General features: G+C 47.2%; 1 protein-coding gene across 1 annotated transcript in view; it reads left to right on the top strand.

Moving 5' to 3' along the window:
• Positions 1-5: 5 nt before the first annotated feature.
• Positions 6-12,062, top strand: part of NXN (nucleoredoxin) — a gene marked incomplete at its 5' end in the record, with an annotated part of 74,031 nt that continues 61,974 nt past the window's right edge. The window contains one exon of the mRNA XM_019510956.1: positions 6-188. Within this exon, the coding sequence (XP_019366501.1) occupies positions 6-188 (183 nt within the window). The remainder of the gene's footprint in view (positions 189-12,062) is intronic.

Below are 12,062 nucleotides of genomic sequence, written 5' to 3'. Positions count from 1 at the left end.
GCCCGTGCGCGCCGCTCGGCGCCAGCCTGGCCGCCTTCTACGGGCGCTTCCGGGCCGAGGCGGCGGCCGGCGGGGCGCAGCGCCTCGAGATCGTCTTCGTGTCGGCCGAGCAGGAGCAGCCGCAGTGGCAGGAGGCGCTGCGGGCCATGCCCTGGCTCGCGCTGCCCTTCGCCGACAAGCACCGCAAGGTGGGAGCCCCCCCTGCCCTCGGGCCGCCCCGTCCCCGCTCTCCTCAGGGGCCACGGTTGCGTTGGGGTGGGCGGCGAGGGGTGAAGCTGCATGTGCGCAGGTGTTGGGCTTCGTCCCCCTGCCCCGCCCCGCCCCGCCCCGCCCCACGCAAGCGCTGCGAAGGACCGTTGGTTGCGATCCTTCCGGAAGAACCGCGTCGAGACCGGGCGCCGAGGCTGTCGATTTTCCCACCTTTCAGCAGGACACCGAGGCGTGGGATGTCTTGTTTGCGACTGAAAACAAGTTTCCTTCTCCCCGCTTTCCGGTTGGGGCGCAGGGCGGGATTGCGGCCTGCAGGAAACGGCGGTGGCGAGCGTCGCGTGGGGGCGGTACCGTTATTGGGGGTCCCCCCCTTGCCTGGCAGTTATGGTTTTCCTGCTGTGACGTGTTTGCGTTTTCATAAATAATCACCCCAAAGGGGGAGGAATCGTGGTGTGTATATGTGCCATATGTACGTGTGTGTCAAAGCAGATGTGGTTCGAAGAGTCGCTGTATAAAACGGTCCCGTCTCGATTAAACGCCGGCTCCTAGACGGCTTTGTCAGCCAAGCGAGCGGCTGTGGCCCCAGTGTGAAAGCCCCGAGCCCAGTTGTAGGACTGGACGCACGTTGGCCAAATGCTCGTGCTTCCTTGGCGCTCTGCTGATGCCGGTGGGGTTGCACGTAGGCTTTGGGGTTCATGTGCCTGCTGGACTGGGCTCTTGGTTTTTGCCAGCCGCGTGCAGCCAGCGCAGCCGGGGGGAAAGCGACCTGCAATCTGCCCTGCTCCCTGAATCCCCAAACTGAAACACTGGCCGGACTCCAGCAACGATGCCCATTGTTGACATTTATTTAAGTGCTGATACGTTTGATGCTAAGAGGAGCTTTAATCCGGAAAGACAAAGAACAGACAATAAGATGCTGGAGGGACCTGGAGGGTGAAGGTTGCTGGAGGCAGAAAGGCTGCGGCTGGGTTTTCAGATTCCATTTTGAGTGTGCAGCGTTGGAAGTTGCTCTTTACAAATCTAAAGATAATCTGCTCTGAAAGCCGTTGAGAGAGGATGAATGGGGAGCCCCGCAGTGTCATTTTTTAAGGCACCTTTTTAGAGTATTACTACACAGTTTGAAAGCAGTGGGCATTTCTGTGTTGTATGATGGGAGGGCAGGCTCCTTTGTATCGGTTATTCAGTGCTTGCAGACGCAGAAAATAAATGTGCGCGGCTTGGAATGAGACCGAAGTCTCAGGTGAATGCTCCCAGCTCAGTCTTTGATTAAAAAGTTCGCCTAGAAATTCCCGAGGGGCCTGAGTTGGAAGATGTCGGATCCAGACTCTAAACCCCGTGGGGTGTTTGGAGCCTGAACCCTTCAGCTAGCACGTCCCTAGGATCAAACAGCCGACTGTCTCTCTCTGCCAAGTGGCTGCGAACCCTGTGCTTTTGGCAGTGTTTGAAGCTGGCCCCGTGCTGTAGGTGCATGGCACCTTAGAGGAGAAAGTTCAGTGGAAGTGGAGTTGTGAGTCTTAAATGCCCTGTCCTCCCAAAGTCGGGTCAAGCGTGTTTAGTGGGACGTCGCATGCTGGTTTGGGCGCCTTGACATAGGATGAATCACTAAAGCCCTCATTCTGCAAATGCTTACACAGTCTCTTATCCAGGTTGTAGCCGTATTGGTCTAGAGGCAAAAGGAATGAGAACTCGTGGTAGAGGTGATGATATCTTTCATCAGACCAGCTAGATTATTGCAAAAAAAAGTCTTTAATTGCAAGCTTTTGGGCACAAGCACCCTTCTTCGGGCACAAGCACCCTTCTTCAGGCAGAAGCACCCTTCTTCAGGCATAGGAGAAAAGCTTGTAAAAGGTCTCCTAGGTGGAAATGAAAGTTCGTATTTCATAGGAGAGTTGAAGGTGCGGTAAAGCTCCTGTACTTCCATTTCTACCTAGGAGAACTTTTACAAGCTTTTCTCCTATGCCTGAAGAAGGGTGCTTGTGCTCGAAAGTTTGCAATGAAAAGAGTTTTTCTGCAGTAATCTAGTTGGTCCTATAAAAGATATCACCTCTGCCTTGAGTTCTCATTCCTACAGAGTCTCTTGTCTTTTCAAGCCAAGGGGGCGACTCCTGTGTGATGTTCAGCACGTGCGTTAAGGCTCAGGATCGGGGCCTTATTTAACGAGGGGTTGGTAGGGGGAGCTTTATCTTGCACAGAAATCAAAGTTCTCGCTCTTGACCCTATTTTTGTATAAAGTCTCTTGCTAATATCAGCAATTTCAGGCAGTTTGCAGCTCCTTTTCCTTTCGGAGCACGAGAAGACTGTGGTTCCAATTAGAGGTTGGCATTCCTCTATAGAGAAAACTGAAAATTATTTAGCTGGTGGGAATTACATCTGGAAGATTTTCTTTAAAAGGTCTTCTCAGTTTATTCAGATTTGGAGAAGCTGTAAAAGTGGGAGGTGGCATTAACGTTACATTCTGGTCAATACCCTCCATCTACTAGATTGTGAGAAACCATTAAATAAAAGATTACGGGATCTTAAATCCTTACTCCCAGAAACCCCGTGTTATTTGGGCTTGTTTTGGTGCGGAGCACAAAGTAATTGAGGCTTGTGCTGTATATTTTCAAAACTAAGTAGATGTGATGTAGCTTTGGAGAAAGTTTAATCTCTGGATAACAGAGAGTCTGTTTGTAAGTTATAAGGCCAATTATGCCAGGATATCAGATTTCTAAACAGCAGATTTATAACCTGTAGCTCATGCAGTTAGAAGCTTCCTTGTAGAATAGGCTGATTTTTAAATAGTAAGTTGACTTAACTCATCTAGAAAAGCACAAACTCTCTGATTTTTAAGTAAGTGCCAGTGGGAATTGGGGGCACTTAATGTATATTCAGTACCTGGTGGGCCCTTGGCTGGTCAGGAAAAAAAAATCTGTATTGTGCTGGCGTTGAAAAGCCCCTGCTGAGCAAAGGTCCCATGGTGGGAGAAGCTGTGCATAGACATAGCACAAGCTGGTCCCTGCTCCAAAGCTACCTAGGCTTGACAGACCAAGAGCATTTGGCAGATGTGCAGCAGGCGCAGAGGGATCCTATAACTTGGTGAAGGTCATGCCAGGAGTCTCTGGCAAAACCGGGATTTGGGTTTGATCCTCTGAGTCACAATCTTGGCTGCAAGGCCGGCCATTCGCTGGGTACTTGATTCATCCCCAAGCTTGTGAGGCTCTGGGGAAGAGAGGGACTGGTGTTCTGCAAAGCTTGTTGTGCAGGAGCATAGTACAGTGGTAGGTGCTCCAAAATACCCAGTAATAGAGTAGTCACTGTCCTGGTTTCACATTTGCTTGAGAGCCGTTGGGAGATCCTTTCCGCAGAGCTGGGGTCTGGGTTTGATCTAATATATCTGCACTGTTTTAACTGCAATGACAGGTGTTGTCAAAATGCCATAGCAATTCACTTTGCATTTTGATTATTGCCCCGTGTGTTTTAAAATAGTCTTGGTAATATATTAAACAGTTAAACAAACAAACAAAAAAAACCTTTTCAAAAAAGCAGTGTAAAACTCGCACTTGTTCTTCTGTATGTTAGTGGAGGCTTGGTTTGGGAAGCCTGCTAGATCTGATGGATTTACCAGCACAATCCATGCTGGCTAGGCACCGACGCAGTTCAGTCCGATTCCACCCATACATAAAACTTTTCTTCTTCTGCAGTCCCTCACAGCGGAGGATGATTGTCTCCCGTGACAAACTTGGAAGACGTAAAACTAACAACCAGGAGGAGGAAAGTCTTGTAGGAAGAACCTTGTGCCGTGTAGTGAGTTTGATTGGGATACAGCAGATGCCAAAACTTCCTTCAAGCTGTTGTTATGGGAAAGAGATCCTGAGATGTGACTTCTTAATTGCAAAGCAGCTACAAACCTGAAGGCAGAAGGGCTGGGGTTGCATACATTGCAGGTTCAGTAAAATGCCTGGTGTATTTTTAGGTGCTATAAAATACAGCAAGGATGGTGTGCCAGCACGCCCCACAGCTCACACCCACAACTGATCTGTTCCAGGGGGAAAAGAGTTAAGAAAACGGTGTTAAGTCTGTGTGTGCATGAATGATTGTTTTGTTTTGTTGGAGGACATCCAGGGGGTTGCACACAAACAGGCTTCTTATGCTTTGAAACAAGCTCCCTGTTTATTTTGCATGACATGTTTGGTAATGGAGCACCAACGCTGTCTTCAGCGATGCCAGCTACGCTCCTTGGATAACAGTGTCGTCATGCAGCCCAGTGAGGAAGTAGCGCTACCCCATTTTCCAGATGGGGATCTGAAGCATGGGGAGGGAAAAAAAGCCCTTGTTCAGGGTCGCAAAGGAAGTCTGGGGTGGAGCCCTGGAGACTAGAACTTTTTGTCTTCTGCATCCAAAGCCAGTTCTCCTCTTGCCACTAAACCATTCTCCTCATCGGCGGCTTTACCGCTGCCGGTGTGCCACCCATAAAACCCTGGAACTGAATTATATCACATGCCGCTTCTGGATCAGTTGTAACTAGAATGAGCTGTGACCAGGTAATGTCTTGCCACGTCTATCTTTAGCAAACAGCACCATAATATCTGCATAGTGGTTAGGGTACCTATGGCAACAGTATAAGCAGTATGCAGAAACTGCGTCAGGTTCTCTGTCACGTACCACAGGCACCTCTATCCTTAGGTAAACTGGAATGAGCTACATAGATGACACATGCTTTAAAAACAAACGGAGAGCGAGCTAAATGGTAAGTGGCTAAAATACTCGATATCTTAAAATGTAAGAGCGTACAGAAGCTTGTTTCTCCCACTTGAAGCTCTGACACAACATGAATAATTTTCCCCACGTTTGTAAATCAAGACGTAATCTCATTCCGTGGTCGTTGGTATAAGCGGCGTGGTCTGTGTCACGGGAACCAGGCGCTCTTCATCGCCTACGACAGTAACTTCATAATTACCGAGGACATAGCGTTCTGTGCTACTTGCAGCCACCAGTGGAATTTGGATAGCTTCAGTGTATAGCTGTCAGTCTCCAAAGCCAGATATTTAAGGGAGCAGTGGAAATGGGCAAACATCTGGACTTGCGAAGGCCTTCGACTAATGAAGAGGATGACGTTGTATCTCCTTCTCAGCCATAGGTTGCCATACCGTGGGTTTACTCAAGAGCAAGACCGTTATGGGCTTAGCATGATTCTGGGCCTTCCACTTTTAATACTCATCCTTCAATTAAGCTGTTCAAGACAGGATTTGGGTAGTTGCCGGCAGCTGTTGCTAATTGATTTGTCCTCTGATAATGGTCAGCGTTGCTGAGTGGAACACAGGAGGGAGATGTTCGTCCACCGCGTTGTTTTTTGTTTGGGGTTTTGGTTTAACGTTACCCTGTTGTTATCTGTTTGCACGAACAGCTGCTCAAGTTTGGGAAAGTTGACTTAATAACAGCTTCAGTTTCCCTTTGCTAGACAGGGCTCGGAGAACCTCAGTCATGTAAACATTCCCCACATGTGTGCGTGCCCGGCCGGAGGAACAGATCCAGACTTGGGACTGGGCAACGCCTTCTCCTCTGGCCCAGGCTTCCAAGCTCTTCCTTCATATCTGGGCTCAGACCTTTACTGGAGGTGGAGTCGAGAAGTCTGTTTTGCTGTAGCAAGGACCAGGGTATATTAGCAGGCAGGCTGTGCCCAAGGTGTTGGAGAGGGTCATGCAATCCATCTCCTTTTGGAAAATAGGTAATGCTGGCTGGAGAGTAGCACCCCGATGTGCTGTCTCCCTGCACATCACTTTCATCGCACCTTATTGAATGTTGGCCGTGTTTTCCATTGGACTAAACTTTCACCTTTGGCTCATTTCCCAGGTTGCTTAGGCTTTCAGGGGCAAAAAGAAGGTGGGATGAAGGGGAGTCAGAAGAAAAACTAACCAGGATGCAACTACATCTCTGTTCTGAAGTGGGAAACAGCTTTATTTTACACCACACTTATTTTTCTGCCCCCTTCCCTTTTTGCACCGTTGGATTGCAAGTTGCATGCTTTGCCGCTTGCTTTCTTGTCTGGATCTGAAGTGTAGCTCAGAAATTCTTCCACAGGAGCTGCATCTGCTTCTTCTGGGGTTGATAGTGCCATGTTGGGGTTTAATTAGCAACTCTGAGATGTAATTGCCTTTCTGCAAGGGTTTAATAACAGCGTTATTCTGCAAATGTTTAATAAGAGTTGTCTGAAAAGGGAGTTGCGGACTTGGTAGAGGAGGAATCTCGGAGGGCTATTGTTTTACCCACGCTGAAATGAAATGTTGGTAAGGTTGCTTCTGGTGGGCGTCATGGCTTTGAATGACCCGCGTCCTGGATTTCATGTGCACTCATTTTATTTATTTTTTCTCCCAAGTTGGATTGGAAACTTGGACTCGGTTGACATGCTCTCTTTACGTGAAGAGAAGTGGAATCTCTTTACTTAAAGAAGGGAGGAAAAGGAGCACATCCATAATCCTTTTGGTAGCTGAAATGATATGTGCAGGTGATGACAGTAGGTATCTAGCTGAAATATATATTGACGGACACCATCTATAGCATTATGGCTAAGGGTTTTGCCTAGGTACTTAAACAGAACCAACCTACTTCGTACAGAGAGAGATTGGGAAGCACATAACGTGTCTTTACTCTTACGTGTGCGCTTCATCCTTTTTCCCCCCAAACAAGTGCCTGTTCCTTCTTTGGGTTTTTTTTTTTCTTTTTAAAGCATCTAGGCAAGAAGATCTTCCATTATGGGAGCGTTTCCCCCTAGTAGCAAACCATGGTGAACAATTCAGGATCCCTAGGACAACTGAGGTGCAAAGCCCAGCATTTGTGGCAACCCTACAATAACCAACCAGAGTGCTCCCAGCCCTCTGCCCAGAGGCAAGCCTCTGCAAGCAAGCAAGCTAGCAAGCATGTTTGCTAGAGACAGATGTTGGTGTCAGGACAAAGCGTGGGGAATCATAAATGGCCATTAAGTCGAGGCATATGCAATTATGAAAACTACCTGGGCTGCGTTCTCAGTGTCAGCCACAACTTTCAGGGCCTTGTAGTCTTGCCTTTTGAAACCGCCATATGGCTGAGATCTGGGGTGCAAGTGGCTAGACCAGATGCAGGATTTGTGTCTAACAAAAGGTTTTGTAAATCACTTAAGGAGCTTTTGAGTTTCCACGTATAAAAATATCTGTGTAATCGCTTTCAGCTGTCTTTCTGACTTGGTATTTTTGGGCTGGGTGAAATTTTTGAATTGTGGGGATTTGTATGTGAAAAAATATTCTGTGTGACCTGACATCCCGGTGAGTGACAGGGTGTTAGCAGCCCCGGCAGATTCTTTGTTTGCTTGGAAATCCAGTAGTTCTGCAGCACCAGAATGGGAGAGCTTGCAAAGTAATCAAGAGCAGCCAATGTGCTGTTTTTCATTGTGACGTTTTAATCCAGATATTGGGATGAAAACATTAGTTTAAAAATGCATTTTTGGCAGTTTTATTTGTTGCTCTCGGGTTGCAAAGCTAAACATCTCAATTTTATTCCAGGAAAAAAGTAAATTATTAGAGCAGCACTCTCTGCACAGCTACACAGTGTTAAGGGAAGGAAAGTGACTGTAAATCTATTAAACTGAGAGAGTCCCTCCTTTCCCCTAAAAGGTACAAAATACCAAACTTTTTTTTTTTTTTTTCCTAACGACAGATAATCACAACAATGAAATTGAAATTGTGACTGGAGACATCTGAGCATGGAAAATTTATTCAGCATTTCCACATCAGAAGGCAGGCAGCTGAGCCAGGACATTTTTGAATTCTCATTTTTGTTGCTGCTTTTCCAAATGATCCCAAAGTTTCCGAAGTCCTAGCAGGGGTCTGCTGGAATCCGTTTCACTGCAGGAAGAGCGTCTCTAGGTGAATTCTTGGCTTTGTTTGAATCAGTGGAAAAATACTGCTGACTCCAACAGAGCTACCATTTCATCTTTTATCTATGTGTTTTTGTGCTGCAGTGCACCTACCCAGATGGAAGACTGCATCTAACGCGCCTTGTCAAGGTGTCCTGCAGCGCTGATCTCCTTCCCTAAGTTATCGCCAGGAATTTAGCATCCATTCTAAAAACCCGTGGTAGTCATTGAGGGTCTTTGTGCTGACTTTAGGGGCTTCTGGATTGAACTCGGACTCTGTGTTAGAGCAACAAACACACCCCCTGTTTTACAGCTCATAAGAAGTAATGGAAACTCTAACCACTGCTGTACACAATCAGGTCTTGTAATGGAGCCTGTTGGTTCTGTGGCCTTTGTGATGAAAAGCTGGCATAAATCTTGCATTGCCTTTGGGTCATGACTTGTATATCAGAGCGCTCTGTTTCTCCAGCAGCTGTATGTTTGAATATGAATTGCAGCAGATTGTTTTGCTTTTTGGGGGGGTTTTTTTTTGACTTAGCACTTGAAACAGATATATAATGTTACCACCTCTAGTGCTGAGAGAGCTCGCGTGGAATGTCTCCTGGTTAGCAGACCCCAGTCAGGAGAGAATCGAAGCATTTTCTGCAGTTGTGCATTTTGATCCCTCCCTCTTGGACGTGCTTTTCATGTTACAAAGCAGCTTATGGAGAGGTTAGCCAGCACTGCTTGGGGTAGGGTTTCACTTCTCTTGAATTTCGTCTGGGTAAAATGCTTTGTTTTGCATTCTTGTTTTTCAGCAAAATCCTCACCATCAAAAACAGGGCATGGTTTTAATCTGTGGATGGTCAGAAGATACTGCACTTTCTCAGTAATCACATCAGGACACTTCCCTGCCCCCATCCCTGATCAAGGCAGCTTGGGACAAATAATCATCTGTTACTCATTGTGAAAATTTTGAAGTGAAATGTAAAGACACTGAAAAGATCTTGAAAGATAGCTGGGCTGTGGCCAGTGAAACACTGCAATCAAACAGCCGTATATTCGACTAGTCGGTGCATTTTGTATGGCTAAGACTTCTCTCGCTCTCTGTCTTTCTGTACTTACGTTCGCTTCCTTCCTTTCCATCCTTTTTTCCTTGGTACAGAAGTCCCAAGGAAAATATTCCAAAGTGATGTTTAATTCTTTAAACCGCAGCTGCGTCTCCTCTGTGCCGTGTAGCTTTCCGTTTGCTGCTTTGGTTTGTCAGTTAATAGTTTGTCACTTTTTAAAAGCTTACACACTGCAGGCATCTGTGATGTTGACACCTTTCAAGGTAGAGATGTCGAATTAAGTGCAGCTTTGAACTATCCAAAGATAATTTCAGACCTCCTGCTTCCAGTGTGTAACAAGCTGACTGCTGAGCTTTCAGGTTGGGTTGAATGCTGAATAACCTAGGAGTTGCTTTTTTGTTTGATTTATTTTGTTGTTAACTGGCTTCCTAACACATTACAGATCAGTGTAATGGATCTGCAGTGGGTTGTTTTTTCAATGTTTGCCTAGATCAATGGGTGTCTTTTTGAAATGTTTGTCTAGATCAATGGGTATCTGTGTCCTAGCACCATCCTAATATGAGGATGAATTGGTGACAGAGTGAAGTGGTAAGCTGATTAATTTTACTACTCTTTTTTTGCATGTGTAATATATGCTGAGTTGGCTCCCTTACACGTTGATACCCTTTGCTTTAACCAGCATTCGTGGTGTAGTGTGCATGGTTTTTGCTTTCATCGGACAATCTCTCACTTGTTCGGACTCCAATTGCATCTCCCAACCCCCTATTGGGTGGATTTTGTTTCAGGCATTTCCCAGACAAGCTGCTTGAAGCACAGAGCCCTAAAGAACCTGTGCAAGGTCAAGCGATACATTTGTGTCAGTGCAAATGCTGGAAGCGGTCCCTGGAAAAGCCTGCCGTTTAACTGGAAAGTGTGGGCAAAATGCACAGGGAGATTATTTCTCATATGACCGTTGGTCATTTAAGCTGGGTACTGAACCCAGCCATCCCAGGCAGCCTTTCCGTGCCTTGTGGCTGTCCAGGTGGGGAGGGTTTGTCAGCATCTTAGCAAGGACATTAGAATTCCTGAAGCTAGGTTTGTGGAGAGCGTAAGTGAACGTGGCAGCAGAAAGCCCGGCTTGGAATTAGCAAGATCAGCAACAGCGTCTTGTAGTGGTTATGCAGCATGCAGGAGCTTTGCTCTTCCCAGTGCTGCAGCGATGCACCTCCCAGCTCCAGAACATCCTCTTGCTGGATCGTACAGCTGTCTCTCCAAGCATGTTTAGAGGCAAATCATATTGTTACAGAGCCCAAATCGTAGTGGAGGAAATGAAGTGACACAGGCAATGTACAGCCTGAGAAATGAGATGGAGGATTGATGAGGCAGAGAAATGAGACATAAATATGCAAAATTCACTAATGGCAAAGAAGTGGGAATAATGAAGAGTATGCAGGGAAGCTCTCACAGCTGCAGCGTGAACATCCTGTGTATTTGCCCCGCTGCGCTATAATTAGTCGGGTCTGTTTCTCTGAGACTTCCTGGAGAAGTGGAAGGTCTTTCTGGTTGTGCTGACAGTACGTAGGACTCATGGCAGAGGACCAAAAGGTGCAGAAGTGGTTGCTGAAATCGTGTCTGCCTTTAAACACGGCGAACAATGGAAACCGACTATTAATATGTAAAGAATCTGTGGCTGGTGTTTTGAATGCCTTGCTCTTTTTTCCATTGCATTAGAGCATTAGCTGACATTTTGTAAATGCTCTGGTTAGACCTCCTGCTGGGAAACGCAGTATGTGGCTCTGGTCTGAAAACAAAGATGCGGGAGTCCTGGAAAGGCAGAGCAGAATGTCAGGAGGCACCGATCCCCCCCGCAGGGACTCGGAAATGAGCAGGGTAGGAAACGGAGGGGAAGAGAATCCGCCTCGGAAAGCTAAAGGCCCTGGCCATGTCCTGGTGAGGATGTGGGCCAAAGTAACTGCAGAGACCACAGACTTGTTTCCAGCCCAGCAGGAGCCTTGGGAGGCAGAAAAGCAAATTGAGGCGAGAAGAGACCTTGAAGTACTCTCTCAAGCTAAATGAATGTGTGGAATGAGGGATTGAGCAAGGTGGTTGGAGAGCGGGGAAGGCATTTGCATGTCAGGCTGGGAGTAGTGCCTGGATGTGAATTTTGGATGGGGAGCCAAGGAAAGGTGGGTGTGATGGGGGAATTGCTTGAAAAGCCAGCCCTTGCTCTGTATACTTAGTGCTTGCGAGGTTCAAATAGCAGATCAGAAGTGGAGCAGGCCTGTATTCCCTGTTATCTTGACCTCCGGAGAGAAAATCGCTGCAGTTCTCTGGAAGCACTTTTTGTCTTTAAAGCTGTGGCTAACCCTGATTGAATAATACGTAACTGGAGATCAGAGACGCCCCTCTTCAAATAATTAGCCGGCAGTTGCCAGGATCTTTTTTTTCCTGTTGCAAGTACAGAGGAAAACGGTGGCATCCTCAGACGCTAGCACATGGCAACTGTTGGCAACTGCCAGCTCTTCAGTGGGGACCACCGTGCATGGGATTCATCTCCCAGCTTGAGGGTGGGGCTGACAGCTGGGACGAGGGAGTCAAAAGCTCTCCCCTTGGACGGGATTAGAACCGGGCTGGGTTGGACAGCTGGGAAGGGGCATTACGTTCCCTTTCAGTGAAAGGACTGATGACTGGGAGAAATTAGGGAGGTCACTTTTTGGTTTATAGGGGATTAGTACATCTGGACCTAACTGCAACTGCACAAGCAGGCTGGAGGGGAAGAGGGTGTGAGAGAGAGTCCGGTTTTCTCTGGTTCCAGAGAGCCTCTACCAGAGGTATCATTTTGCACCATTACATCATCAGGATAAACTCTGAGCCGCACCCCGGACAAATGGGATTAATTTTGCCTGAAAATCTGAATCCCTCTTGCAGCATGAGTTGCTTGGGGGGGGGGGGGGGGGGGG

This window comes from Gavialis gangeticus, unplaced genomic scaffold (genome assembly GCF_001723915.1).
Source record: "Gavialis gangeticus isolate Ggan-Ray unplaced genomic scaffold, GavGan_comp1, whole genome shotgun sequence".
Lineage (NCBI taxonomy): Eukaryota > Metazoa > Chordata > Crocodylia > Gavialidae > Gavialis > Gavialis gangeticus.
This window is presented reverse-complemented; position numbering and strand designations above follow the sequence as displayed.